Source organism: Aspergillus ambiguus (assembly GCF_047715705.1).
Source record: "Aspergillus ambiguus strain CBS 117.58 unplaced genomic scaffold BDV59scaffold_8, whole genome shotgun sequence".
In the NCBI taxonomy this organism is placed as follows: Eukaryota; Fungi; Ascomycota; class Eurotiomycetes; order Eurotiales; family Aspergillaceae; genus Aspergillus; species Aspergillus ambiguus.
The window spans coordinates 366405-390148 of NW_027395521.1; the positions used below are offsets into that span (position 1 = coordinate 366405).

At 51.7% G+C, this 23744-nt stretch overlaps 9 protein-coding genes across 9 annotated transcripts; 5 read left to right on the forward strand and 4 right to left on the reverse strand.

The window, feature by feature from the left end:
* The first annotated feature begins 991 nt into the window (after positions 1-991).
* On the forward strand, positions 992-7484 carry BDV59DRAFT_159644 (NACHT domain protein). Its single transcript, XM_073687514.1, has 4 exons — positions 992-1597; positions 1650-1989; positions 2048-2323; positions 2378-7484. The coding sequence occupies exons 1-4, from the start codon at positions 1145-1147 to the stop codon at positions 7474-7476; spliced, it is 6168 nt and encodes a 2055-aa protein (XP_073549842.1). The 5' UTR covers positions 992-1144; the 3' UTR covers positions 7477-7484.
* A 301-nt stretch (positions 7485-7785) lies between these two features.
* BDV59DRAFT_174413 (pre-rRNA-processing TSR2 family protein) lies at positions 7786-8659 on the forward strand. Its single transcript, XM_073689071.1, has one exon. It carries the CDS (start codon positions 7935-7937, stop codon positions 8514-8516), a length of 582 nt encoding a protein of 193 aa, XP_073549843.1. The 5' UTR covers positions 7786-7934; the 3' UTR covers positions 8517-8659.
* Position 8660: 1 nt separating this feature from the next.
* Positions 8661-11201, reverse strand: BDV59DRAFT_174414 (translation termination factor GTPase eRF3). The gene is made up of 2 exons (XM_073689072.1): positions 8992-11201; positions 8661-8935 (listed from the first exon to the last, which is right to left on the reverse strand). Exons 1-2 carry the CDS (start codon positions 11077-11079, stop codon positions 8879-8881), a joined length of 2145 nt encoding a protein of 714 aa, XP_073549844.1. The 5' UTR covers positions 11080-11201; the 3' UTR covers positions 8661-8878.
* A 123-nt stretch (positions 11202-11324) lies between these two features.
* On the forward strand, positions 11325-13999 carry BDV59DRAFT_159726 (RanGTP-binding protein). The gene is made up of 5 exons (XM_073687516.1): positions 11325-11635; positions 11709-11740; positions 11798-11855; positions 11922-12025; positions 12086-13999. Exons 1-5 carry the CDS (start codon positions 11615-11617, stop codon positions 13887-13889), a joined length of 2019 nt encoding a protein of 672 aa, XP_073549845.1. The 5' UTR covers positions 11325-11614; the 3' UTR covers positions 13890-13999.
* A 108-nt stretch (positions 14000-14107) lies between these two features.
* On the reverse strand, positions 14108-15638 carry BDV59DRAFT_159730 (BSD domain-containing protein). The gene is made up of 2 exons (XM_073687517.1): positions 14661-15638; positions 14108-14606 (listed from the first exon to the last, which is right to left on the reverse strand). Exons 1-2 carry the CDS (start codon positions 15589-15591, stop codon positions 14326-14328), a joined length of 1212 nt encoding a protein of 403 aa, XP_073549846.1. The 5' UTR covers positions 15592-15638; the 3' UTR covers positions 14108-14325.
* Positions 15639-16077: 439 nt separating this feature from the next.
* Positions 16078-16681, forward strand: BDV59DRAFT_159745 (uncharacterized protein). The gene has a single exon (XM_073687518.1). It carries the CDS (start codon positions 16221-16223, stop codon positions 16629-16631), a length of 411 nt encoding a protein of 136 aa, XP_073549847.1. The 5' UTR covers positions 16078-16220; the 3' UTR covers positions 16632-16681.
* Positions 16682-17053: 372 nt separating this feature from the next.
* BDV59DRAFT_159747 (uncharacterized protein) lies at positions 17054-17638 on the forward strand. The gene has a single exon (XM_073687519.1). The coding sequence runs from the start codon at positions 17217-17219 to the stop codon at positions 17532-17534; it is 318 nt and encodes a 105-aa protein (XP_073549848.1). The 5' UTR covers positions 17054-17216; the 3' UTR covers positions 17535-17638.
* Positions 17639-18002: 364 nt separating this feature from the next.
* On the reverse strand, positions 18003-20167 carry BDV59DRAFT_174418 (uncharacterized protein). The gene has a single exon (XM_073689073.1). It carries the CDS (start codon positions 20062-20064, stop codon positions 18178-18180), a length of 1887 nt encoding a protein of 628 aa, XP_073549849.1. The 5' UTR covers positions 20065-20167; the 3' UTR covers positions 18003-18177.
* Positions 20168-23450, reverse strand: BDV59DRAFT_174419 (putative DNA repair protein Rad4). The gene is made up of 3 exons (XM_073689074.1): positions 22697-23450; positions 22440-22643; positions 20168-22392 (listed from the first exon to the last, which is right to left on the reverse strand). Exons 1-3 carry the CDS (start codon positions 23261-23263, stop codon positions 20305-20307), a joined length of 2859 nt encoding a protein of 952 aa, XP_073549850.1. The 5' UTR covers positions 23264-23450; the 3' UTR covers positions 20168-20304.
* Between the last annotated feature and the right edge of the window lie 294 nt (positions 23451-23744).

Below are 23744 nucleotides of genomic sequence, written 5' to 3' on the forward strand. Positions count from 1 at the left end.
GCATCCCTGTGCAAATTCACGGATGAATCTGGATCCAGCCATGGACAAACCTGTGGGTCTTCCTACTACAGTACCCTGCCTATAGACCCCCGGAGAATAATAATCCCAATAAATTCCAACAAGGATAAACAGCCAGCTGAGAATAGCTCGCAAGTCATCGAGTCACTGTTCGTCGACCAGTCTCACGTCCGTGGTTACATACGCAGAAGCCTCGGGCATGCAGTGCCACCATAGTGCTTTTACGCATGCCTCAACAAACGCCATAGTATGGGCCTTGAGTAACCAATTTGTCACTCTGGAGACGACTATTGGCCATGTGGAGGTATGAACAGGGATGGAAGCTGGATGCGACTGGATACAAGACCCGCATCAGCAAGGCAAATCCGCCACTCCGGAGACAGGTGCTCATGCATGAAGCTGAGTGTCTTGGGTGGATGCCCGCGGGCTGAAGATCTGGGACCTTCCCCAGTGCTATCCCTGCTTACCCGGAGATCACCGCGCTGATAATACAGCTCCCTCCCAAGCGGAGGGCAGGGTGTTTCATCAGTCGGTAGGAAATTTGCACCTTACCTGACGACCTAGCACCAAGAATGGTAACCTTAGTCCGATCCGTGCTCGTAGTGGGTGGATAACATTGTCATGCTTTGACTCGACCCGTCCTCCAAGTGAGGGATCACCGACAACTTGCAGCACCGTCCATCTGGAAAGCGCCCTGATTGGACCAGTCACCAATATCGTCTCTTCTCAAGCGGAGAGACAAGAGGTGCGGTCCCAAAAGAAACCAATAGTCATTTGCCGAGCAGTGGCGAATATCGGAGCTGAACACAGGGCACTCCATTTGAGTTGGACATTTCCCTGAGAAAGGAGTATATATCTGGTTCTTATTACCCTGGTGGAGGCCGGGTATTATTCCTTTCCCCCCTCTTCGCTGGGTCGTTCAGCTTTGTCTCAGTATCTATAATATTTAATTCCCTCAACCGCCACGTTGTCGTTCGTCCATAAGTTCTTGAGGTGTTGCCAACCCTCAATCGAAGTATCCCGCGAGCCTGACCCCCCAGCTCGCCGCACAGAATCCCCAATCTCACAGAAAGCCGAGTCGGCTGAGCCCAAAGTACCTAATCCTGTTAATATTAGTCCTCGAACGATGACTGTTGCTTCCCCTCTTCCACCTGCCAATGGCACTCGCGTCTTCTCATCAGGGTCGAGACGCATCTCCAGCTTTGCGGAAAGCGACGTCATGTCCAACTCTGGAATGAGCCACTCATTCACACTGGGACGTGTTAGAAAGTCGACGACTCGGGTCACCAACATTACCAATGTTGTGGAGTCGTTGAAGCGTCGTAACGGTGATGATCTTGGTTCCTCGGTCTCCTCCCAGATAATCAATGGCACCTCCCACGAGTCTCTCCTGGACTGGATCCGCGGCCAGCGGATGAGCCTTCTGCCTCCCGAAGGGAGCGCCTATGACAAGGTGCTGGCGTGGGCTCAGCTCTTCGTTGAGAGAATCCATTCCTTTGACCGGGCTATCGAGCCCTTTGCAGGTGACAGCTTCCTCGCCGCCGAGCTTGCTTATGGATACTGCAACATGCTCCTCGATGTAGGTTTCTCCCTTCATTGTGACATGGCCGTATGCTAACCCAGCTTGATAGCTCGGCAGAGAAAATGCGCCTGCTCTCATCGTCTCGTTTGGATTCTTCTACAGCACTTCGATGACCCTCGCAAACCTCCTCGAACGCACAGAGCTCTTCTCTGTCACCCATGAGATCCGGGATCAGTTGGTCCTGGCTCTTGGAGACCTGGTGTCCCTCGTTGCCAGCGTCTCGACGCATTTCCACAAAGCTGTCCGCGAAATGAACCGCAAGCGCATCCACATTGACATTTACCGTACTTTCCCTCTCCAAATTCAAACCTTCCGTCAGCGTTGCGAGAAAATCGCCATTTCTATGTGGAGACATCAACTTTTGAAAGACAATGTTGATGGCGACAGAGGTAGGTTCATCTTCATATGATTCGCCTCGAGGAATAGAAATCTGACTTGCATTTCCAGTGGATGAAGTACAGTCGATCCGATCCTGGCTGACTGCGGATGACCATGTCCTTAACAACATTGCAGACAGTGTATCACACCTTGCCCATGAGCGGGAAGAGTTGACCTGTCTCTGGATGTCCGCTTACCTGGCGCGGTTCCTGAAAAGTGATCGTCGGGCTCTATCTGTCGCTGGTACGCCGGGATCAGGCAAAACTGTTCTTGCGTCGGTGATTGTCGACCACCTGCAGCACCCTATTGGAGGCGTCTCTTACAATGCTTTGTTCATTCCAATCAGTGGGTTTCCAATGTTTTAAAATCTGCATCTTACGGATACTAACTGCAGCTTAGATGCCAGAATTCCAGCGGAGACCAGAGCCCGTGCTGTCGCCCGCACAATTCTCTACCAGCTATTTGAAAAGCGGATTGGGAATGTTCAGCTCTTCCAAATCCTGACAGAGGCTTTCCAGCGAGGAAAGATGTGCACCAGTGATGAAGAGTACGACCATATCCTGTGGACTGCTCTTGGGGATGCCTTGGCTGCTCGACTTCAAGGAGCAAAGGACTTGATTTTGGTTGTTGATGGCGTTGACGAGGCGTCCTGCGGTGAGGAAGTCTTGATGCGGAAGCTTCTGACTGCCACTGCGCAGGGATCCCATGTGAAGTTGATTACCCTTGGATCACAGAGACCATCATCTGTAGAGGGCTTGGCCTGTGTGCAGGTCTCGGAAGATCTCATCTTTGAAGATATTTCCGCCGTGATCCGCGGCCACTTCCGGAACCAGGCTCTGGCATCCATGTCTGACATTGAGCAAGAAGCCATCGTGGCCCGCATAGCCGAAGCTGCAAACAACAGCTTCCTGTGGGCGAAGCTTGCTGTCAAGCGGGCTCGTGTCGAAGACAAGCCGGAAACATTGCGCAAGGTGGTGGATGCCCTCGTTGAGAAGAAACCTACCATCTTGGACTTCGTGCTGGACGCCATTCAGAACCCCAAGGTGACCAACGAGGCAAAACACATGTTGCTTTGGCTTGCGACCGCTGAACGACCACTGCAGATGAGGGAGCTTGTACTCTTGTCTGGAGTCCAAGTCGACAAGCAGACGGTAGTGGACAGGGAGATTGATGTCCTGAGTGACCAGTTTCTGGGGCCCTTGAAGCCTTTGGTCTTTGTGCGCGATGGACTGGTGTACTTGCGGCACGGTGAAATCCGTGATGCCGTCCTCACGGCTTTCTCCAAAGGAAAGCTCGTGCCCGCCGTCAAAGACCCTCACGCTGACCTCGTCATCCGACTTCTTATTTACATCAAATACACTGTCACCGAACAGCGCGAGCCGTCTCTTACATCTCTTAATGCTCATGACACCAGCATCCTCCTCAACAAGCATCACCTGCTTGACTTTGCCCTTAGATACTGGCCTCTGCATTTCAGACAGACCTCTGTTTTCATGAAGGACGGTCGAGTTGGCGCGGCCAAGGAATTCTCTAAATACCTTCCCATCTCGACCACGGTTGTTTTGCTCCAGAACACTGTTTGGGAGAGACTACCCACTGCTGTGTTGCTGTACTACCGCATGATCATCGCCAATGTCTGCCGGGAGACCTTGACCGACAACCACGTGGTGACCCTTCAATCGATCATCTTCTTGGCTCAGCTGTACCATCAGTTGGGCAAGATAGACGAAGCTATCCCACTGTTTGACCAGGCCGCCCGAACATGCTCTGAGTTGCTGACTGTCAAGCATGTATTGACAATGCAAATGGCGATCACCTTCCTTGAATTGACGGCGGAAAGAATAACATCTTCCAAGGTGGAAGTCATGATTCAAAGAGAGCGCTGCCTTAAGCTCCTGATCGAATGCTACAAGGTTCACTATGGAAGTACTTCTGAGAACGTCGTCTCTGTGCTCAAGCAGCTCTCCGAGCATTACTACTTCCTTAAGGAAGAAGAAGAGGCCATCAAGATCATCAAACAAATCAAAGTCATCACCGAAACTGACTTTGAGCTCTCGGGAACTACTGGGCATCTCAGTGTCCCCTTAACGGCCCCAAAAGAGGTTGTTCACGACCACGAAACTACCCTTCTTTTCACTACTGAATATGACGATGTCATCGAATCAGAATTCAAATTTGACGGCTACTTGAAAGTTATCAAGGAGTATCTCAAGGAAGGGCGTTTTGAACTCGCAGAGCGTACATACGTCGAACTTTGGCAGCGCGTGAGCGAGGAGTATCGTATGCACGCCACCGGGCTTTGGGAAGAGCGGAAAGTGCAGACCATTTTGGAGTACACCGACTTCCTCGTGTCTCAGAAGAGAGAGCTTGAGGTTTCCTCCATCCTGACGAGCTTTTGGCAGGATGTCGAACAGAACCTCATGTCTATCACCACCGAATTCTCTGCATCTTCCTTCCAGAGAATTGGTAAAACGATGCAAAAAGTGGGCTTGTCTAAGAGTGCCCTATCTGTTTTCAATTACTGCTCTGAGTTCTACCATAGCCGCACCACGGAGAGCCACAAGTTTGAAGAGCTCAAAGAGCTCATTGAGACCACAGAGAGGACAGTGTTTGAAAGCAAGAATGGAGCTTCAGACTCTACTCGGGAAGATCTTGTTCTTAAGAAACTACCTTATCTTGACGATAATTCTTTCGCCGACATTGAAAAGCTGATTCAGGAGTACATGTCCCAGGACCGCTGGCGGGATGCCTCCCGAGTGATCAAGATTGTCCTTCGGGTTGCTTGGCCTTCGCTGTTTGTTACTCTCGTGGAAGATATTACTCTTCCCGATAAATATCTTGAGAAGTGTATCAACCTGACCAACCAGCTCTCTCAGTGTTACCGTGCCCGCCGTCACACATCTAAAGAGCAGGACACCCGCATCCGCGTCTATCGTGCTGTGCGATCTGGAAAGAATGTTGAAGACAAACTGCGCAAATCAGTTGAGACAGATGTGCTTAAGTTCCTGGAAATGATTTCGCAGACAGAAATGATTATCAACATTCACCAGGAGCTGCTGAATGATTACATTGCTCACTACGGCGCAGACCACGCGATCGTTATCAAGGAGCTTTGGACCTTGGCCAAATTGACTCGCCCTCGCCCTGTCTTCATTGATTACTACTTGCAGATCATTCAGAAGCTAAACAAGGGCTCCACCATTTGCCACCCAGACGCATTTGAGCCTCTTCTAATCGTATCGACGGAGCTTTGGAACCAAGGACGCTATTCAGATGCTCTGCCCCAGTACCGCATCCTCTTCCAGACCTTCTTGGAGCAGCATAAGGTGAACAAGAAGTTCGAAGACGAAAGTTTCATCGAGGAGGTCTTCAACCGTTACACTCAATGTCTCCGTACCACTCGTGCTGAGTATACCGTTCTACACAAGATCACTTGTGATTACCAGGCCAAGTGCAAGACCCTCTTTAGCATGTCCGCGCACATCACTATTCGGGCTACCTATACCTTGGCGAAGCTTTGCCAGGAGTCTAAGCGCTACGAGACACATGCTCTTACCCTGTACGAGGAGCTCATGAAGACAAATACGACGGTTATAGATCTCCGGGAAATCTCCACTGTCTTGCAAGGTATCATCGAGGATCAGGTCGAGGAAAATGACTTCTTTGATGTCCGTGGCGAGGTCGGGCCTCGATACGAACAAGTTAAAAAAGTGTTCACGAAACGCATCACCAAGCTGCGCTCAACCTATGGTTGGGCTCATGAAGAGTCTCTTGTGAAGATGGAAGAGATGGTCAAGATGTATGTGGAGCATCGTCAGGTCGAGGAAGCGGTGACGGAACTCAGGGAGGCTACTATGCAGATTCTTTCATCTGAGACATCTGCCACCACTCTCATCAAGGCGGCTTCCAGTATCTACTCCAGTTACGTTGCCGTTGGTAAGATTGAAGAGGTTAAGGAGTTGAAGAAGGAGATTTACCGTCAGGTCATCCTGAGGGACACAAGCCATGCAGAGCGCTGGAAGTTCAATGTCTCCAAGCATGTCCACAGTCTCGCTTTCCTCGCCGAGCTTGAGTACAGCATGCACCGGGGTATCTCTAGCGTCACTGAGATTCTTGCGAATCTCACGAGTGAATACGTCTATTTCGAGGACTTCAGAAGGGCTGTTAAGTCCAAGGCCAGCACTCTTCACTCAGTTATCCTTTCGACCTCTCGATTGTATCAATTCTTGATTAAGAATGGTCGCGAGGCGGAGAAGACTATTGTCTTCAACGAATTGAGGAACTATTTCCTCTCTGCCGAAGGGAAGCGTATCAAGTGCACTGATGTTACCGAAGCGAACGCCTTCCTCGAGGCCATGCTGGACCACTTCGCAACACATCGGTCAAATGACTTTGTCCGCTCCGTGGGTATTGTTTCCAACAGCCGCGTCGTGGAACTCCTCCGGGACCAGACAAACCGGGACGAGAAAGTCAATAAGGCGTGTTCCTTGGCCTTGGCCTCTTTCAAGTATATTTCCGCTCAGGATAACTACCGCTCTCCGGGTACTGTGAAATTTGTGTTCACACTGGGTATGAACATCTCCGGTCGTGGTCTGGCTGTCCGACTTCCCGACGCCAACAAGAAGCTGCTTAAGACATCCGCGGTCATCATGCAGGATGCCCTCCGAGTTATGCGAGAGCTCAAGATCAACCTGTGCCAGGTTGACATTGACAACCTGAACAGCCTGATCGGTCTCCTGGGCGAGCAGCAAGACTATCAGACCATGGCGTGGCTCCTCACCATGCTCTGGAACAGCCGCGAGATCCAACGCACATGGCAGCCGAGCCTCACTCTGGCGCTTGGGCGTCGCTTTATCATGGTGCGCTACCTTGTCGGCGACGCCACCGGTGCCCTGCGCCTGGCCGAAGATGTGGTCTACAACTGCCGTCGGGTGCATGGAGCCCGTCATCCAAGCACGCTCGAGATGTCCGTGCTACTCTCACAGGTGTACACCGGCATCGCACAGCGCTACCAGGCCCACAAGGACGGAAAGGAGCTGGCGAAGCGTTACTACAAAAAGAGCGTTGCTCTGCATGAGAGCATCCTCCGTGCCTTCAGTGATCCAACTACTGCCGACATGGAATACAGCATGGATGGCAGCATGAGTGTGGACGGCTCTACATTCGAGCTTGACCTTTCTGATAGCACTTTGAGCGCGAGTGCCTTGTCCCCTGGTGAATACGTGCGCAATCACTTCAAGCTGCTCAAGCTCTCTGCTGAGCGTCTTGGTGACTGGCCCAAGAACTACGCGGAGTATGAGCACCTCAACGCGGACCTCTTCCGCCAGTTCCCCGAGGACCTGAAGGGCTTCGAGGGCGTCGAGAAGTGGAACCTCAAGTCGTTTGGTGGTGGCAAGGCCGAGAGCAATGAGGACCAGGTCAACCTGCAGTTCACTGACTGGCAGCTCTTTGACCCTCAAGTAGTTGCTACTGGCGAGGTTGTTGAGGAGGAACTGTAGATTGATTGTATGATTCTATTTTGCTAAATTGTGTTCTTGGTATAGTGATGCTTTTTGTTCATCTGCCCTTCCCTTCGAATAAAATCGACATTGTCTGAATATGCTCAAAACTCACACCTCGTAGACTGACCGTAGAATACAGTCTATTTATGGCTACTAATCAATAGCGCTACGGTAGTTTAGGGGGTAATACTCGTGTCTTTTGCCTGTCACCTATATCCACACGTGATTGTAAAACACGTGATATTATCTTATCTAATCGCGATAAGGAAAAGTGCAAAAATCGAACGACCAAATAACCCCCCACCAGCTCAAGACAACTCGTCATATCCCAATTGCAACGCTTCCATGCCGTATAACTCCCCCCCAGCCGTTTAACCTTGCCATAAACCCCAAATTGAATCTTCCATAATCGAGTTATCCATCTTCGCCTATACCCGACTACTATCCAACACACAATGGCACAACCAGCCCAACCCCAACAACAACCCACGACAGCCGCCTCCTACCTTGATCTGGGAATCACACTGGCGATCAACAGCTGGCCGGCAATGAACCTGGCGGTACAATCGAACTGGGGCGGGCCGACGTCAGCCGACAAACGGGACTGGCTCTGCGGCGCGATCTCGGACATGCTGAGCGAGCGACCCGAGACGGACGGCGAGGATCTCGAGGACGTGCTGATCCAGGTGATGAACGACGAGTTCGACGTGGTGGTTGACGACGAGAGCGCGGCACCAGTGGCGGCGCAGATCATGGAGATCAGGGCGTTGACGGCGCGGGGCGAGTTCGCGCCTATCCAGGCGATGTGGGAGGCGTGGCAGGCGAAGAGCCAGAAGGGGGGAAATACGGTTGATGGGTTCCGTCGCGTGGAGGATCAGGAGGGGTCGGATGATGAGGAGGAGGAGACGGATGATGGAGACGAGGACGATGTGGATATGGGTGAGGCGCCTGCTCTTGTGCGGGCTCCTAAGGAGAAGGTGGAGCCGGAGGTTGATGACGATGGGTTTACGAAGGTTGTTGGAAAGAAGCGACGGTGATTTGTTTTATTACTGATAGACGCTGAATGATATACCCTTTTGTCTGTACTGGGTTGGGATGTCCGGTAGGTGTATCGTCATGCAGACGTGCGACATGCGCCAACTACATAGCCAACGAATGTATGGTTTAACGAACAAGACTGGGTATGCGACTCCAATCACTTTTAATTCTGTCAAAAAAACAAGGTACGAATAGTTCTATAAAGCAATATCATCATCATCAACCGAGGGGTGCGGTTGGTATATCATCATTCGGCCTGCTTCTGCCCGCCCATACCTCCCAGACCACGCCCGAGAAACGATCCAACTCCGTCAAAGAATATCTTGGTGGGTGAACAGCCAATGGTTTATTCCATGCAGACTTAGTTCTCGTCGGCTCCGATCAGCTTGGTGATCATACCAATAGCAATGGTTTGTCCCTGTTGATAGTTGTTAGCATAGAGTCACCGGTGGGATAGGGGTGGGTGTCTCTCACCTGGTCACGCAGGGTGAACCGACCCATCTGGTTGTAGTCTTCGAAACGCTCGACACAAACAGAACCGGCGGCGCTCGTCACTTCGAGACGAGCAATGATGGTCTGACCCTTGCTGGCGAAAGGAGGGGGACGCTTGCTCTTACGTCCCGTACCAGGCTCCAGCTTGTGCAGGAGGGCACTGAAGGCGATTTCTTCAACAGCAGAGTGCACGTGCATGACACACTGGTAACCAGCGGTGAGAATGTTCTTGAGCTCCAGGATCCGAATCTTGGCTTCAAACCGGGAAACACAGTGTACAAGACGCTTGGGAGAGCACATCACGAATCCAGGGAGAATATCTTCTTCCTCGACACCCCGCAGACGCATACGAACCTGATCACCGCAGGTAGCAGTGGGGATCTCGTCTTCAGTCTCACCATAAAGGGCGGCGATTTCAACCTTGGAACGGTTGGGCATCATGATGCAGGTGCCGTTCTTCTTGATCACACCAGACTCAATGCGTCCCTCAATCATGGTACCCATGTCGCGGTACTTGGCGGTGATGGGCATCATGAAGGGAGCGTTGATCTTGCGCTCAGGGACCTTCATTTCGGTCAGGTACTCCAGAAGAGAGGGACCGTCGTACCAGGGACAGATGTCCTTGGAGACACGGTCCTTGATACCAAACGTCTGCTGAGCGGAGATTGGCATGAAAGTCAAGTCGGCCTTCTTGTAACCGAGGGCCTCGAGGAACTTGGAGACCTTGACCGTGCATTCGTCGAAACGAGCCTTGCTCCATTCCACAGTGGGGTCGTCCATCTTGTTGACCGCCACGATGAGCTTCTGAACACCGCTGTTTCTGGCGAGCAGAGCATGCTCACGAGTCTGACCTCCCTTTTCAAAACCAGTCTCATATTCACCCTTCCGCGCGGAAATAACCAGAACACCCACATCAGCTTGGGAGGCACCACCGATCATGTGGTGGACATAGGACTTGTGACCAGGTGCATCCAGGATGGAGAAGTTCCGCTCGATGGGTCCGCTGGGGGATGGAACAGTAAGCTTGAAGTGCGCACGGCCGACCTCGACAGTCTTTCCCTTGGCACGTTCCTCGTTGGTCAGATCAAGGGCCCACGACAGATACCAGGTCTCACGGCCCTGTTCCTTGGCATCTCTTTTGTACTTCTCCAAGGTCCGCTCATCCACCATACCCGTCACATACAGAATGGATCCACCCAGGGTGGACTTCCCAGCATCGACGTGGCCGATGAACACGATGTTGACGTGCTCTTTCTTTTCACCGTAAATTTCCTTCAAGGTATCCTCGTCAACATCGGCCTGTTGTTCCATCGCAACAGCATCAGCAGCGCGTTGAGCCCGGGCAGCCTCACCCCGAGCAGGGCTGGACCGACCAGGACTAGACCGACCCGACGGGGCGGGAGATGACTTGCCACTGGCGGCTGCCTTTTGCTCGGCCTTCTTCTCGGTCTTATCCACGGCCTTGGAGGCGGTCACCTTGGCAGCGGCATCGGCCGCAGCGGTCCCCTTGGTATCACCAGGGGTGGCAGCGCCAGAAGAGGCGGTGTTCGAAGACGGGGCGGGAGAGGGGGTTCCGATAGAAAGGACCTTCGTCTTAGGAGCTGAGGGGGCGTTGCTGGCGCCGCCGATGGAGAGCACCTTGGCCTTGGGAGGAGCAGCGGAGGGTTTGGGAGCCGACTTAACAGGCTGAGTTGGTTGCGGTGCGGCGGCGGCGGGCGTTTGGAGAGGCTGCTGAGCAAACTGTTGCTGTTGCTGGTAGCCACCGGGCTGCTGGTTGTTGTAAAAACCACCGGGCTGCTGGGCGTAGGCGCCGTACTGGTTGAAACCCTGCTGGCCATAGTCCGGGTATCCGCCATAGGCCTGGTGCTGGCCGAACTGACCGTACGGGTAGCCTCCGTAACCCCCAAAAGACTGACCAGGCACGAAAGAAGCAGCACCCGGCTGGAACGAAGCCGCTCCAGGACGGAAAGAAGGAGCTTGAGGCTGAGGGCGAGACTGCTGGTTCAGGTTGACGCCCTCAGTCTGTCTGGAGAGCTCATCCTCCCACGAATCGGGGGTCTGGTCGGCCATTTTAACAGCGGGTGAGAAACAAAAAAGACACGAATAAAGAAGAAACAACCCAGAGAGCAACCCAACCGAGACGATGGGGGAGAAGGTCGAGCAGAGTGGAAGTGTGTAGAGACTGGGGAATGGATGAATATGGGTGAGGGGCCGCGTCGATTTTGCACCCGCTGACTCAGCCAACTTCCCCGCCAACCTGCGTCTATCGCGTCTGGCGCGGCAGAGGGCAACCCCCAGGGTCTACTACGGCGGACATCCATTGCTGTTGTGGTTCCTCCGTCGCTTCGTGCCTCTTCCACGAATTCCTTCATCAGCATGCCTTCGTCGCCTTCGTGCGTCTTCCCACGTGGCTGTCGTTCTCAAACCGCAGGTGGACCGCTGTTATCGATAAGCCCTGGAAGACCCCTCGACCACCAAGTTTCAGGGGCCACCAGACGGAGTACAACGTTCTCTCCGAGCTGAATCGCCTGGCTATATCCAGGTATAACATCGTCCTCCGTATCATACAGCGCACTCAATTGGTCTTCTCCCGCGCACAACCGCCATGGACGCGTTTCTGGCCAGGGTATGCTTGACAGCTCACATCCCCCTCACTATCAATACCCTATCGGGTTCCAATGTTGATCGTATGTTGGCAGCTTACCCACCAGGCAATGAACTATGCCATTCGGTACGCGCTTTTTTCTAATTTTTTTTCCCTTGTAGATCTTGGCTAACACATTTCTAGCTCCGGGGTTGCCATCACAGCTAATTACGCCATCCGTCAATCGTCTCGTTTGCTGAAAGTGGGTTTCTTACAGTCTCTATGACATGCCACCCAAGGCATCACAACTAACAGTTGCTGTCCACAGAACGTTGAGAACACAGAAGAGCGAGAAGAGCTTCTCCGACTACAGCAGCGATTGGAGAGCAAAATCCAAGTCATATCACCCGCTATCGATATGATTGAATTGATGTAAGTGCAAGCACTCTCCATGTCCAAGCGATGACAGGCAATCATATTTACTTCCTCCAGCGCCGCACGAGGGAACACATCTTTAGAATCAGCAGTCTCACTGACAAAGACTTTACGATGGGAAATCCAATCTCTCGGTCAACGGCTTGCCAATGCGGCCGCTTCAGAGGAACTGATAAGAAAAGGCGCAAAATCTTCCAGAAGTCGATCTCAAAACGATGCCGAGATCAAGCTCATCATCAGGGACATTAGGAATCTCTTGGTCCGTATCGAAGATGCCGTTCCCCTGTTGAATCTAGCAATAACCACCTCCGGCGCGAAATTATCCACCAACTTACCGTCAACCATCTCCCCCTCCCGTTTGCTGCAGGCCAGCACGTTCCTTACAGCGGGGGACACCCAGTATTCTATGTTTCCGTCTCAGGCGATCCAAATCGGCCCGACTTTCACATTGTCCATGTACATGCTTTTTGCGAGTCATCTCCGCCCCCAGGACGAGGAAGGCATTCGCGAGACAACATGGAAAGAAGTCATGCATAAAGCACGCCTAAAGCTGCGCCGGGTGCCGATGGACCTGACGCTCGCATCACAAGCTCAGCCTCGACGTCATCAGCTTGCTGCCGAGGCCCGGATCGACGAATTTGCCTACCAGCTCCTGATTGTAGAGGATCTTGATGACGGGAGGGTCCATACATTCGACGAAAATGAGTCACAGCCGGAGAGCTATGAGGGCGTCAGCACGGCTGGACTCCGCGAGATTCTCCCTATCCATCAAATATCTAAAATCTTTTACGCTGATACAGGCAAGATCTTGAACATCAGCACTGAAGGAGAAACTAACAATCCTGTCTTGCTTTTGAAACGAGACATCAACGCTATTCCTCCCCGGCGGATGGTGGAGCGGGAAGAGACATACAGTCCTGCAGATGGGGATTCCGACCAAGAAGAAGAGGTTGACGAAATTCAAGCGCAACTGGACGCACAGTTGAACAACACCAGCAGCTACACAGAAGCCCCTAATTTCCATGAGAGTTCCATTCCCGATGAGTGGCGACTGCCCAAGGATTTGGATCCCGAATGGATTGCGTTCGAGGTCTACAATGAAGATGAATCATCGGACTCAGAAACCGAAGATGACGCAAAATCACCCCGTCGCGAGGCATCTGTTGACCCCGAACTTATGGCGAACCTCTCCTTGGGCCTAAAAGATAAACCATCGACACCAGCATCATCTGGGCCATCAAGGCCCACGTCTTCCTCAAACCGGGCGATAACGACCGTGTCTAACCCCCTTTTCAACCACATCCGCACCTCGCTCTCTCTTCTTGAGACGCTCCTCCGTTTGACTTCTCTACAACAATTTCAGCAGCAATCACATCTCTCCATCAGCGATGAGCTCCTCAACTTCTTCCTGGAGGAATCTTCAACGACCGGTGCTGGTGGCGATGAACAGCACCGACAGCGCCTCCGTGCCGACGCAAGACGACGCGTTGGATGGGATCCGTACGATGAGAGCCCTCTGAAGCGACGAGGTGAGGACTATCAGTATAGTTATGCTGCAGACGGTACGCCGATCGGGTTCCGTCCGAATAGTAGCGAGTATTACCCTTATTCACCGAGCGACGGACCACGAGGGTTCCATCTCCGCTCGAGGGAGAATACACCAGAAACGCCCATACAGTCACGACAGTCCACGCCTTTACGTTCCAATGTGAGACGTCGCAGTGCGCTCCGAGGTATGCCTGCTTACCCCGAGGCGGAGTCTCGAGGTTCACCGCATCCTACCCGGTCCGCAGCTGCGGCTAGTGATGATTCGGAGCGGGCAGCGTCATATTCTCGATCCGAATCTAGACGTGTGAGATGAGTGGGTAATAGAGGATTGGTTTGGTTTTTAATCCACTTTTCTGCACGCTGGAAGCGTTGATATGACATGTACCTATGCCGAGCTTAACTTCTAACACAATTTCTCCCAAGGCTCCTTTGACTAAACTAGAGGGCAAGGTAAGATAAGTCCGGAGGTCACTTCGCTCTTCGAAACCACATAGATTGCATTCAGACATAGTGACGACAAAAATTCTTGATATCAAGGTAGGACACACCGCTGGCTAATAATGGAGAGTGAACACAGAACCCAAAACGCCCGAAAGAAACACCCGAACTCCTTGTACCCTGATCGACAGGTTAATCTGGATCGTCTTGGAAAGACAGCTATCAAGGAAGACAAAGACTCAAGTATCAACAGTAGTATCTTTATAGATGGTGACATAGTGTTCTGGATCCCAGCAGAAACCTATTTCTTCTTACTCCCAGTCGTCGTCGCTGTCGTCATCCTTCTTGTCCTTGGGGCTAGCTGGTGTCCGACTCGTGGCACCACTGACAAGATCATAGCTGGATTCACTGTCAGCTTGGGATTGTTGATCGTTGGACCGACGAGACTCGGTAGGCTTCGGGGTATTCTTGTCACTGCTGGGGGTGAGAGCCTTGGTTTCCTTGTTTGTTTTGACTTGGGGGGTGGAGGGGGAATCGGTGTCGTCATCCGAATCGTCATCCCAAGCAACCTCTTCTTCGTCATTATTTGCGCCTGGACATACACGTTAGAAACCATGCATCACATAAGAGCGACAGGAAAACGAACCCTTCAGCAATTCCTTGCGCTTCTGCTCTTCGGTTTCAATAACAAGGCGCAGGAAGTAGTACCGACACCAGAAAGTGGCATAATCAACTGTCTCCGGCACCAGCTTCTCCATAGCACTCCGCAGTTCGGGATACTTTTCCAAGTCGACCGCGATCGCATCAGTCTTGTTGTCCACGTTGAACTCCTCCTTGAAAGCCGGCCACTTGTCGCTAACAGGATCCTTGCTGAAACTTTCGAGGTTGGAGTGGATGACATGTAGTTGGGCCTCGAAGCGAGTAGCATGGATGACTCTCTTTCCATCGGCATCCTTACTCTCAAAAAGCAACTTGTTGGACGAGTCCGTATCAGGAGGGACAATGCTGACCGCCTCACGAAGCTTCTGGCCGATGTTCATGCCGAACCGCAGAATGGCCTCATCGGCCGCTTCCTCCGCCTTCTCAATCTCCTTCAGCCGTCTCGCGGCCTCAGCCTTGAAGCGAGAGAGGAACCCCTCCGCAGCGGGACCGGCCTCGCCGTTCTTCTCCCCTTGGCCCTCGGCCGTCGTAGGAGTGGGTGTCTCATTTCCCCCCTGCTCTGTGGTGCTTCCGGAGGTAAAAGCCGTGCTCAGCGACAGGCCGCGCGTGCGCCCCACGATGCTCTCCTTCAGATCGGAGAAGCCCTTGGCGGCCTCCTCGCTCGCGGCCGCATACTCCTGCCGAGCGCCCTCGTAGTAGGTCTCTCCCTGTTTGCGAACATTATCCCACAAACCGCCGATACGCACTCCCCATGGGCTTGCGGAGAAAGCGCGGAAGGTCTCCTGCAACTCGGTGTTGAGGTCCACGTTTGGACGTTCGGTCTTGTCGGAATCGGATTGGGTGGAGGATTCGGCCTTCTTGGAGGCGTCGTTGGAGTTGAAGATCTCCTCCTGGATATGATCGTAGGCGATATCCATGACTGCGGGGGAAGTGGGTGTAACAGCTGCGGATGGAGGAAGTCAACTTGCGGGTGGTTCTCCAAACGGGGAAGTCAAGCTTCGCGGCAGGAAAGACGGCCCGATCTGCTTCGGGCTTAGCGTTTCTGATCATGTGAGCGTCTCTTTTGGGACAAAGTAAACATGACTTTCATTGCGTACACTGCGTAGTGTCTACAATCATCCACAGCCTCCCCATTCTGATCTTTTTATCTGCCCTCTAGAGCTGACCGGGAGTCGTGTCCTGGATGATCGCTGGACTCAACCAGAAGAACCGTCGATCTGAAACAGTACGGTGTACCGAGTACTGTTGCACTAGAAAAGCGTTGTGACGCCAATTCAAGTTGAATTGGTTGATAGATAGTTAGTTATGCGGATTTGGAGCGGCCCGCCCAATTCTTAATTCTGATTACTCTAAATCATAATTGCCCCTGATGTGTGCAAACTGTGAGGCTGCCATTCGTGGCTCAGCTGCAAGGCTAAGCGCCGGCCTGAACAGGCTCACGGCCTCGTCTCAAGTTGGCGCCTACGGGGGAGGAGTTAAATGCATTTAAATTAAGACAAACTCGCGGAATCATTGCATTTGATGTTCAAGGAATGGACAGCAAATTATGACCAACATTTCCGGCTCCAATTCCACTACTTCCGGCTGGGTATACGAGCCCGACTGTCGCGGCACCTGGAGCATCCTCTCGACTTGTCTCCTGACTATTATCTTATGCTGCTGGACAGTAGTATGTCCAAATATTCCTGCGCCGTCCGATGGCTATTTCACTAGCATTCGCGATAAGCTCCGTCTGGCGCTGATGGGTGTTCTTGGCCCGGAGTTCTTCTACGTCAGTGAAGGTACAGATATTTCTACAGAGCTCGGTACAAAAGCTCATGATATGCCTAGGGGCTTACGCAATTGGGTCACGGTGACTGGACCATGGTGCATGGTTTGTACACCGACATGGGTGGTTTTGTACTCGATGGTCCGGGAATCGAAACCCCGTTTCCAGTTGACGCCCAGCAGTTACTAATCCTGCTGAGACATGAATATATCGAATACCCTCGGGTTACGAAGGAAGATATCACAAATTGAAACAAGTCAGATGGGTTCGCGAGATCCCTCGCTGTCTGTCAAGCTGCATTGATGATCGTTAATTGCTTCATACGAGTGGCGCAGGGTTTGGCCCTGACTACGCTTGAACTGACCACGATATCCTTCATCTTGGTGTTTCTGGCGACTTCGTTCTGCTGGTACCACAAACCTCTGGATATCACTACCACCGTGTCCATTCACACTGTCGTCCACCTCAACCAGATCCTCGCAGAGGTTGTCGACACTCCCAACGTAGACGGACGCTAATATTCAATAGAAAGGAATTCACTCCACGATCCTCTGGTACGACAACCCGCTAGATTTTATCCACGGCGAAACCTACTTCTGTGAACGCTTCTGGCGCTACTATACACAGATTCTACAACGAGCTCATCTGCCCATCTTCTCGCGGAAGGTAGACGCCCGGCCATACAATCGCATTCCCAGCGACCGATTCCAGCCCTTGGATGGTGCGGCCGAAGCGATCGGTGCTCCTGCCATTGTATTCTTCGGATGCATCTTCATGTTCGCCTGGAACTTTCACTTTCCGTTAGCCACAGAGCTGATTCTATGGCGGGTGGGTAGCATCTACACTCTAATATATACGTTCGTTGGTTGCATCAGCACGCAGTACTGTCATAAAGTGCTATTTCCAAGATGGTCGAAACTGCGACCCGCATTACCTATGGCTGAGAGAAACTCTTTTGCCGCTAGGCTGCGCAATATGCATCCATCGAAGGACCCTCGTCTGGATATCCCCCTAAGGGCGCTGCTTTCTGTGTCTGTACTCTGCGCCTTGTACTGTGCGTCGAGGTTATATACCAGACGAGGACTTCACTGAAATTTACCCGCCAGCGCATTTCGGACCGTGGAGTGTCAGACTATGTGCCTCATTGGTAGATTTCATATCCTGTTCAGATATCTAGTCCGTTGTCATATATCGTTATGATAAAGTTGTACATATGTTTGTCACAGCGTCAACAAATGCTTCATATAGCCCATATCGATTCACGGGATCATGCGCATAGATCTGCATTATCCATCGTCGTCTACACATACCCTGCACTATAGAAGCCTGTATCAGTGACACTATTCCTCCTTCTAGAAGAAAAAAATAGGTTCACAATCCCAGGTATGCCAGCTGATATAAATACCCTAAAACACCAGCCAGTCTCGCGGAACCTGCAGGTGTATGAGGGGCTGGCGCTTAGGATGATGCAAGGTCCCGGAACCAGGAATATTGGGATATACTACTCCCCGTGTATAGCGGTCACCAGACTTACTGGGGACTAAGAAACTGCCTAAACTCGCCTTAAATATGCTGGGTCCACTCTAGTACATGTTCGTATATTGTAGCTGGGTATAATGTAGTTGCCAATCCACGTCTCTCTAGCGCAAGGGTGACGGGAAATATATGCTGTATCTCAAAGTAGGTCTGTGGCTTCGCTTGCTTCTCGAATAAATATCATTAATCATCCATATAATCACGCCTCGGACGAGTTGTACGGCTCTCCAATGCTGTCTTGGCTGCCAAACCAAAAAGCTGGCAGAGGTACACTCTCCAAGACACTGGAGGTGAGGAGACTGCTTCCGGAGATAGGCCCTCGTGGCCGTGAATTCTGTCCCATCAAGATCTGTCTGGAAGCCCGATCCACAGGTTGCGATGACTCCACTTGCACCACTGCGTCTCGATTTTGGGGTTTATGTTGTCGACCATCGGAGTGATGTACGTTGCTCTCATTGCGCATTATTGGGGAAGACTCCGGAACAAATTCAGCGGGGGGTTGTTCCAGATCTTGAGACTGTGTCTGGCCCTGTGTCTGAGATGTTTCGGGGCATGTGCGGCTTTGAACCATAGGAGACTGGGGTAAGTGTTTGGCTGAGTGTTGATAAGGGTTGGAGGCGTCTGGAAAAAGCTCTGCTAGCTTCTGTGTATTTAGGTCCGGTAATGGTTCCATGGGAAATTGTGTAGTAGGTTGAAGACGTTGGTAGCATATCGATGCGTCTGATGGTAGGTTGGTCTCTGAGGCTGGGATCTCTGATTCATTGAGTTGTCTAGCCTGAGTAATGGGCGGAAGGTCTAGTGAATCGTTCGCAAGATCATCGCTGTTGAAGTTTGTACAATCATTATCGCGGAAATTATGGTCTTTTGCTAGGCTGACAGGGCTAGGCACATCATCATCCGATTCGCCATAATCTGTGTCAGCGTCTGTTTCGTATACAACAGTCCTAGGCGTCTGTGACCGACGCCGTCTGGATTCATCAACCGATATATCATTCCCGCTGGTCCCCTTGACGAGCGAGTAGTCTCCTTGCAAAGGATACTGTGTACTCGGCGCATCGATATGGGAGTTTTCGGAAAGGGTGACCTTGCGGAAGGGTGAAGAGCGTGGCATTGTTGGTGAATGTGAAGAGGGATCTGACGCAAAGGATTCGACTTTCGGACTCTGTCGTCTCGATTTTGCGCTGTCTGGTTCTGGAGACTCTTCCTTTATGCGATGGTTTGCCGTCGACGGAGCGAGACGTTTCAGTGGAGAACGAGTGGCACTGCGAAACTGGGAAGACGAGATCACAGCTATCTCAGGACTTTCTGGAGACTGGGATGATGGAATTTCGGTCCGTTTGGGCGTCTTCTTCGGCGTTGTCGGGCCAGGTAAAGGCGCCTGGTTGTCGTCCGCACGAATTGCTATGGGCTTTTCAATGTGGCTGTCGCTCACTTTCCGTCTCTTGCGATCACTGCTCTCCGCTTCTTCCTGTTTCGGCGTGATATAAGTGTATTCCAACTGCACCTCATCATCCGGCTCTATCTTCAAATACCGCCGCACATAGTCCATCTGAGTCAGGGTCTTGTCTTTGTTGCCCTTCACCTTTCGAGTCAATTTGGAGTCATCGCCACTCTTCCTTCGGCCGCGTTTGGTGTCACTTTGCATCGTAGACTTCTTCTCAGAGACGTTGCCTGTCGTTTCCTGCTCGAACCGGACACGGGGCTGTTTCAGTTTCGTACTTGGCGGAGGTCGGTAATCAGAATCGTCGTCTGAATCATCTTCTATTTCAACCACGTCATTCGGGTTGGGTTTTGAGTCCTGTGGGATATAATCGAGCCCATCATCGGAGGGAGGGTTTTGTGATACGGGGGTCACGAAATCAATCTGCGTGAGTGTTGGCTGATCGAGCAACCCAGAAGACGACGTATCTCTTCTCCATGATCTGGAAGTAGAGAAAGACGACACAGGGGTCGCTGTTCTTCTCGTCGAGGCGGACGGCGTTTTCGATTTGATGGATCTTCTTGCGGTTGACGCCCTGTCTGGAGTACGGAATTCCTGGTTGTTTTTGGTATCGGCGATCGCACTAACTCTATCTCCTCGCCTCATCGCAATCCTAACTAGAGATTATGACGCAGAGGACAAGTCTTGGAGTGGGCGAGACGATGTTATCAGCGTCGAGCAGTGAGTAGTTGACGAGAGGCAACCGCGTTGGCGACGCGTCGCCCGGACCACGTGCCGCGGACCACTTTAACCACCACGGGACGCCACACTGACAATCCATTACTCTTGAGCTATACAAATTACCGATGTCTATATACATTATCTACAACTCTGATTGCCGTAGAGTCAGTCTGACATGAGCCATTCAGGGATCGCGTCTTCATCCTCCGGATCCTGCGACAATAAGGATCCCTCATTACTCTCGGACTCCCTGCCGGACTCCTCAGGAGACTCCGCACGCGATTGTGCTTGCGACACGGGTCGAGAGATAATTTCCACACTGGCAGACTTAGAGTCCGGTGCCGTAGATGACTCCACTAAGATAGGCGCTTCCAATGATCCCGGAAGCTGGTCCCGCGCAAGGTCCACGGATACTCTCTCCGTGTCTTTGTGCTCGAGGGCAGAAGATAGCCTAAGATCTTCCTCTGGGGCTTCTTTTTTTGGTATCACGACCAGAGTGTATTGAGACTTCTCCCCCGACTTACCCTTTGGTACGGAATTCGGCTGTTGTGGCTCGTCATCTTTCTCATCCAGAATGAACCCTCCCGACTCTTCCTCTCTCAAAATGTTGGGTCCGGGGATCGAGATTGTCTTTCCCGGAGAAAATGGCTCCGACATGGTTGTTGCCTGACCTATGCTGGTATGCAAACTAGAGACCTTCGCTGGAGATTCCGGGAGAAATCCGCCTCCAAGATGTTCCTCAGACTCTGCAAAGTCCATATTACTTCCCACGTCTGCTTCATCAACGGCTTCCTCTCCCTCGATCGCGTACCCTCTTACCCTTTCCGCAATACGCAGCCTGAGCAAAAATTGCTTCCAAAGTCGAAGGATCTCTGCCGACTTTTCATCCTGTTCGGATTGTAACTTTAGTTCTTCGAGTCCGTTCAATATTTCGTCCAGTGCCTCGCGATATTCGCTAGCAATGACAATCCCCTGAAAGACGGCTGTTCCATGTCGTCCTTTGAAGTCGAACCCTGTCACGGCATCCGCAAAATCGATTCCGAGAATTCTGGCCGCACGCGCCGCCTCACTATGCTTAACATGAACACCACCAGGAGGCACCATAGTCGGTACGTAAACATCCAAATTCCCGTAGGCATTCTTTGGTACTTTGCCATTGACAATTGGCGGTGGCGTATATAACTCAGTCTGGAAGTGAGCGTATAATGGTGTCTCCATGCTTTCTTCGTCTCTTTCATCGTCATCGATGGCCACACTAGCGTTCTTGTTCGCCGGAACGCGCTTTAACGGCTGCTCGCCCATTTTAATATCCCGCCCGACACGGTACCATTTGTTTGCGCTGCGGAGGGCATGGACATCAGATCGACGGTAAACAGGCTCCAGTGTCTGGTTTTTCGATCCGGATTTCCCAAGACTAACTTGTCCAATTACCCGTTTCGGGTGAACGACTTCGTTTCGACGAAGGTGTCGCTCGAGCGCGTATATAGGGTGATCCTTGAAGTCTTGCACGTTCCGGGGCATAGGCTCAGCGGCAGTTTTGGCTGTTAATTCGCTGATTTCCACTTCGTCGCGATCTTCCAGGAAAGGTTTTTCGTAAAAACACATTACTCTAGCCCACCACCTCTCGCCAAGTTTGGTAGACTCGACACGAAGCTGGCGTGTTTTCGCATTGAAGGCCTTCGCATAGCGTCGAGTGATATCTCTTGCCGAGGCGTCTTCTTCAAAGCCAACCACGTAACTCAAAGAATTGTAGGGATCACTTGAGGGTGGCTCGAATTTGAACGACTTGGCAAGAGATTTGGTTACTAGAGGATCGACGGGAATCCATTTCTGGATTGCTTCATTGAAGGCCTCCACCCAAAATACCGGATAAGCGGACTCTCGAATACTAGGGCGGGCGCCGAGAAAAACGGTCTTCGAAGGGCGAGATTGTTTGAATTCGGGTCGGCCAATTCTACGAACTCGAGAAGCTCGCGGAGAGGACTTAGACGGCGAATTTTCATCTGCCGAAGCCTCACGGTCTTCCGATGGGAGACGACCTTGGAATGCAGGTCTCGAAGGTCTGAGATCCTTCGTCGTTCCGGAGAAGGGAAGCGGCTGCAGGGAGCAAACGAGCCGCGCTTCCACGGCTACAGATCGTAACAAAGCGCAGAATAACTGGGCACCGAAGTCACGAGAGCCTTGCAGTGTCTTTGCCTGTTTTCGAAAGTCTTCTTTCGACAATATAACTTCCGTATCAGACATCATGTATTCCTAAAATAGTGAGTGGATGAATTCTGAGCTAGGTGTCATTGCAATACCATTTTATGTTTCAAGGCCTCGGTGTCTTCAGACCAGTGTGCTCTTCTCAGCCCAGATTTTATGATCTTGAATCTTCTCATAAACGCCTCGCTAGCTTGGTTCAGTCCGTCAATAAAGGTCGTTGATCTAGTGTACTGCGGCTTGTCCTCTGATGGGTTTAAAAGAGATCTGACTTGTTTGGTCAGCATTCTTTTGAGAAAGCCCTGCGGACTAAAGTCAGTGTCTATCTAGAATAGAAGTTCACCACGTAACACACCTGCACTTCTTCATCATTACACCATAAATTGCGTATTTGAACATGACGCAAAAGACAAAGTAGATGGACTTTATGAATATCTAATCTCATCTTTCTCTCAGCCGCTGTGATTGGTTTCCGCTTGGGAACTACTCTTTGCTTTTGGCCCTCCAACGGGTCAAGCGTGATTTGCATAGAGCCGTCCCAATCAACAGATTCAGCAGGTGCTGATGCGAGATCTGGCACTGCCGGCTGAAGATCTACCTCTTCCCACTCCATATCAGACTCATCGGAGCTGGGGGAATCATATACCGTCTGGATCTGATGGCTGGCGGCTCCAGCAGTTCCCGCAACACCATGCACCTCTTGGCCTCCAATCTGGGGGGCTGATGATGTAGTTTGCTCTTGTACCCGCCGTCTTTTAATGGGCCTATCGCTCTCTCCCACTTGGGGCTCCCGAGCTTCGGCCTCCGCCAACATCTCCTGGTACACGGCCGGGATCTCATCATCGTTCTCCGGTCGTCGGGCAGATAGACGCCGCTGAGACGCTCCGCCCCTTTTGGAGCGGGCAGTCGGAGTACGGGGCATATGGCCGATTATCCTTGGAGGAACGCATTAAGAAACGCACTCTGGATCGTCTATCTCGGCAGGAGGCTATGGGGAAATCGTCGCAGATGAGCGACTGTGAACGGCAATCTTCATTGATCTGGAACACTTTTGTCCAGATCACAGCGATGGAGATAATCCCAGGTGAGGACCATATGTGGAGCACGATATAAACAGTCGTTGGATTATAGAGATGAGTCGGTTCAACCCAATCCAGGCAACTGCGTCATCCGGAACAATTGGTTTGTCCGAACCGAGATTAACATCATGACCGAATTGGGAGCGCCTCATGTATTCACATCATTAAAACCATGATATTCGGTATTATGTGCATCTATTCTATGTCAGATGATCCGTATTTAAAGTAGCGTGTTATTCAAATTTGTCAAATTCGTGTGGGAGCTTTGCTTTCTCGCTTGTTATAATTCCGTAGCTGTTGAAAAGGAAAATATACATGTCCACG

Bases quoted from the DNA above. Each gene is read 5' to 3' on its own strand.
- BDV59DRAFT_159644 (XM_073687514.1), top strand. From the start codon at position 1,145: ATGACTGTTGCTTCCCCTCTTCCACCTGCCAATGGCACTCGCGTCTTC. The intron at 1,990-2,047 runs GTAGGTTCATCT...TTGCATTTCCAG, and splicing joins CAATGTTGATGGCGACAGAG to TGGATGAAGTACAGTCGATC. The intron at 2,324-2,377 runs GTGGGTTTCCAA...ACTGCAGCTTAG, and splicing joins TGCTTTGTTCATTCCAATCA to ATGCCAGAATTCCAGCGGAG.
- BDV59DRAFT_174413 (XM_073689071.1), top strand. From the start codon at position 7,935: ATGGCACAACCAGCCCAACCCCAACAACAACCCACGACAGCCGCCTCC.
- BDV59DRAFT_174414 (XM_073689072.1), bottom strand. From the start codon at position 11,079: ATGGCCGACCAGACCCCCGATTCGTGGGAGGATGAGCTCTCCAGACAG. The intron at 8,936-8,991 runs GTGAGAGACACC...AACTATCAACAG, and splicing joins GGTTCACCCTGCGTGACCAG to GGACAAACCATTGCTATTGG.
- BDV59DRAFT_159726 (XM_073687516.1), top strand. From the start codon at position 11,615: ATGGACGCGTTTCTGGCCAGG. The intron at 11,856-11,921 runs GTGGGTTTCTTA...TGCTGTCCACAG, and splicing joins AATCGTCTCGTTTGCTGAAA to AACGTTGAGAACACAGAAGA. The intron at 12,026-12,085 runs GTAAGTGCAAGC...TACTTCCTCCAG, and splicing joins ATCGATATGATTGAATTGAT to CGCCGCACGAGGGAACACAT.
- BDV59DRAFT_159730 (XM_073687517.1), bottom strand. From the start codon at position 15,591: ATGGATATCGCCTACGATCATATCCAGGAGGAGATCTTCAACTCCAAC. The intron at 14,607-14,660 runs GTTCGTTTTCCT...GTGTATGTCCAG, and splicing joins GCGCAAGGAATTGCTGAAGG to GCGCAAATAATGACGAAGAA.
- BDV59DRAFT_159745 (XM_073687518.1), top strand. From the start codon at position 16,221: ATGACCAACATTTCCGGCTCCAATTCCACTACTTCCGGCTGGGTATAC.
- BDV59DRAFT_159747 (XM_073687519.1), top strand. From the start codon at position 17,217: ATGTTCGCCTGGAACTTTCACTTTCCGTTAGCCACAGAGCTGATTCTA.
- BDV59DRAFT_174418 (XM_073689073.1), bottom strand. From the start codon at position 20,064: ATGAGGCGAGGAGATAGAGTTAGTGCGATCGCCGATACCAAAAACAAC.
- BDV59DRAFT_174419 (XM_073689074.1), bottom strand. From the start codon at position 23,263: ATGCCCCGTACTCCGACTGCCCGCTCCAAAAGGGGCGGAGCGTCTCAG. The intron at 22,644-22,696 runs GTGTGTTACGTG...TTTAGTCCGCAG, and splicing joins GTAATGATGAAGAAGTGCAG to GGCTTTCTCAAAAGAATGCT. The intron at 22,393-22,439 runs GTATTGCAATGA...TCACTATTTTAG, and splicing joins AGGCCTTGAAACATAAAATG to GAATACATGATGTCTGATAC.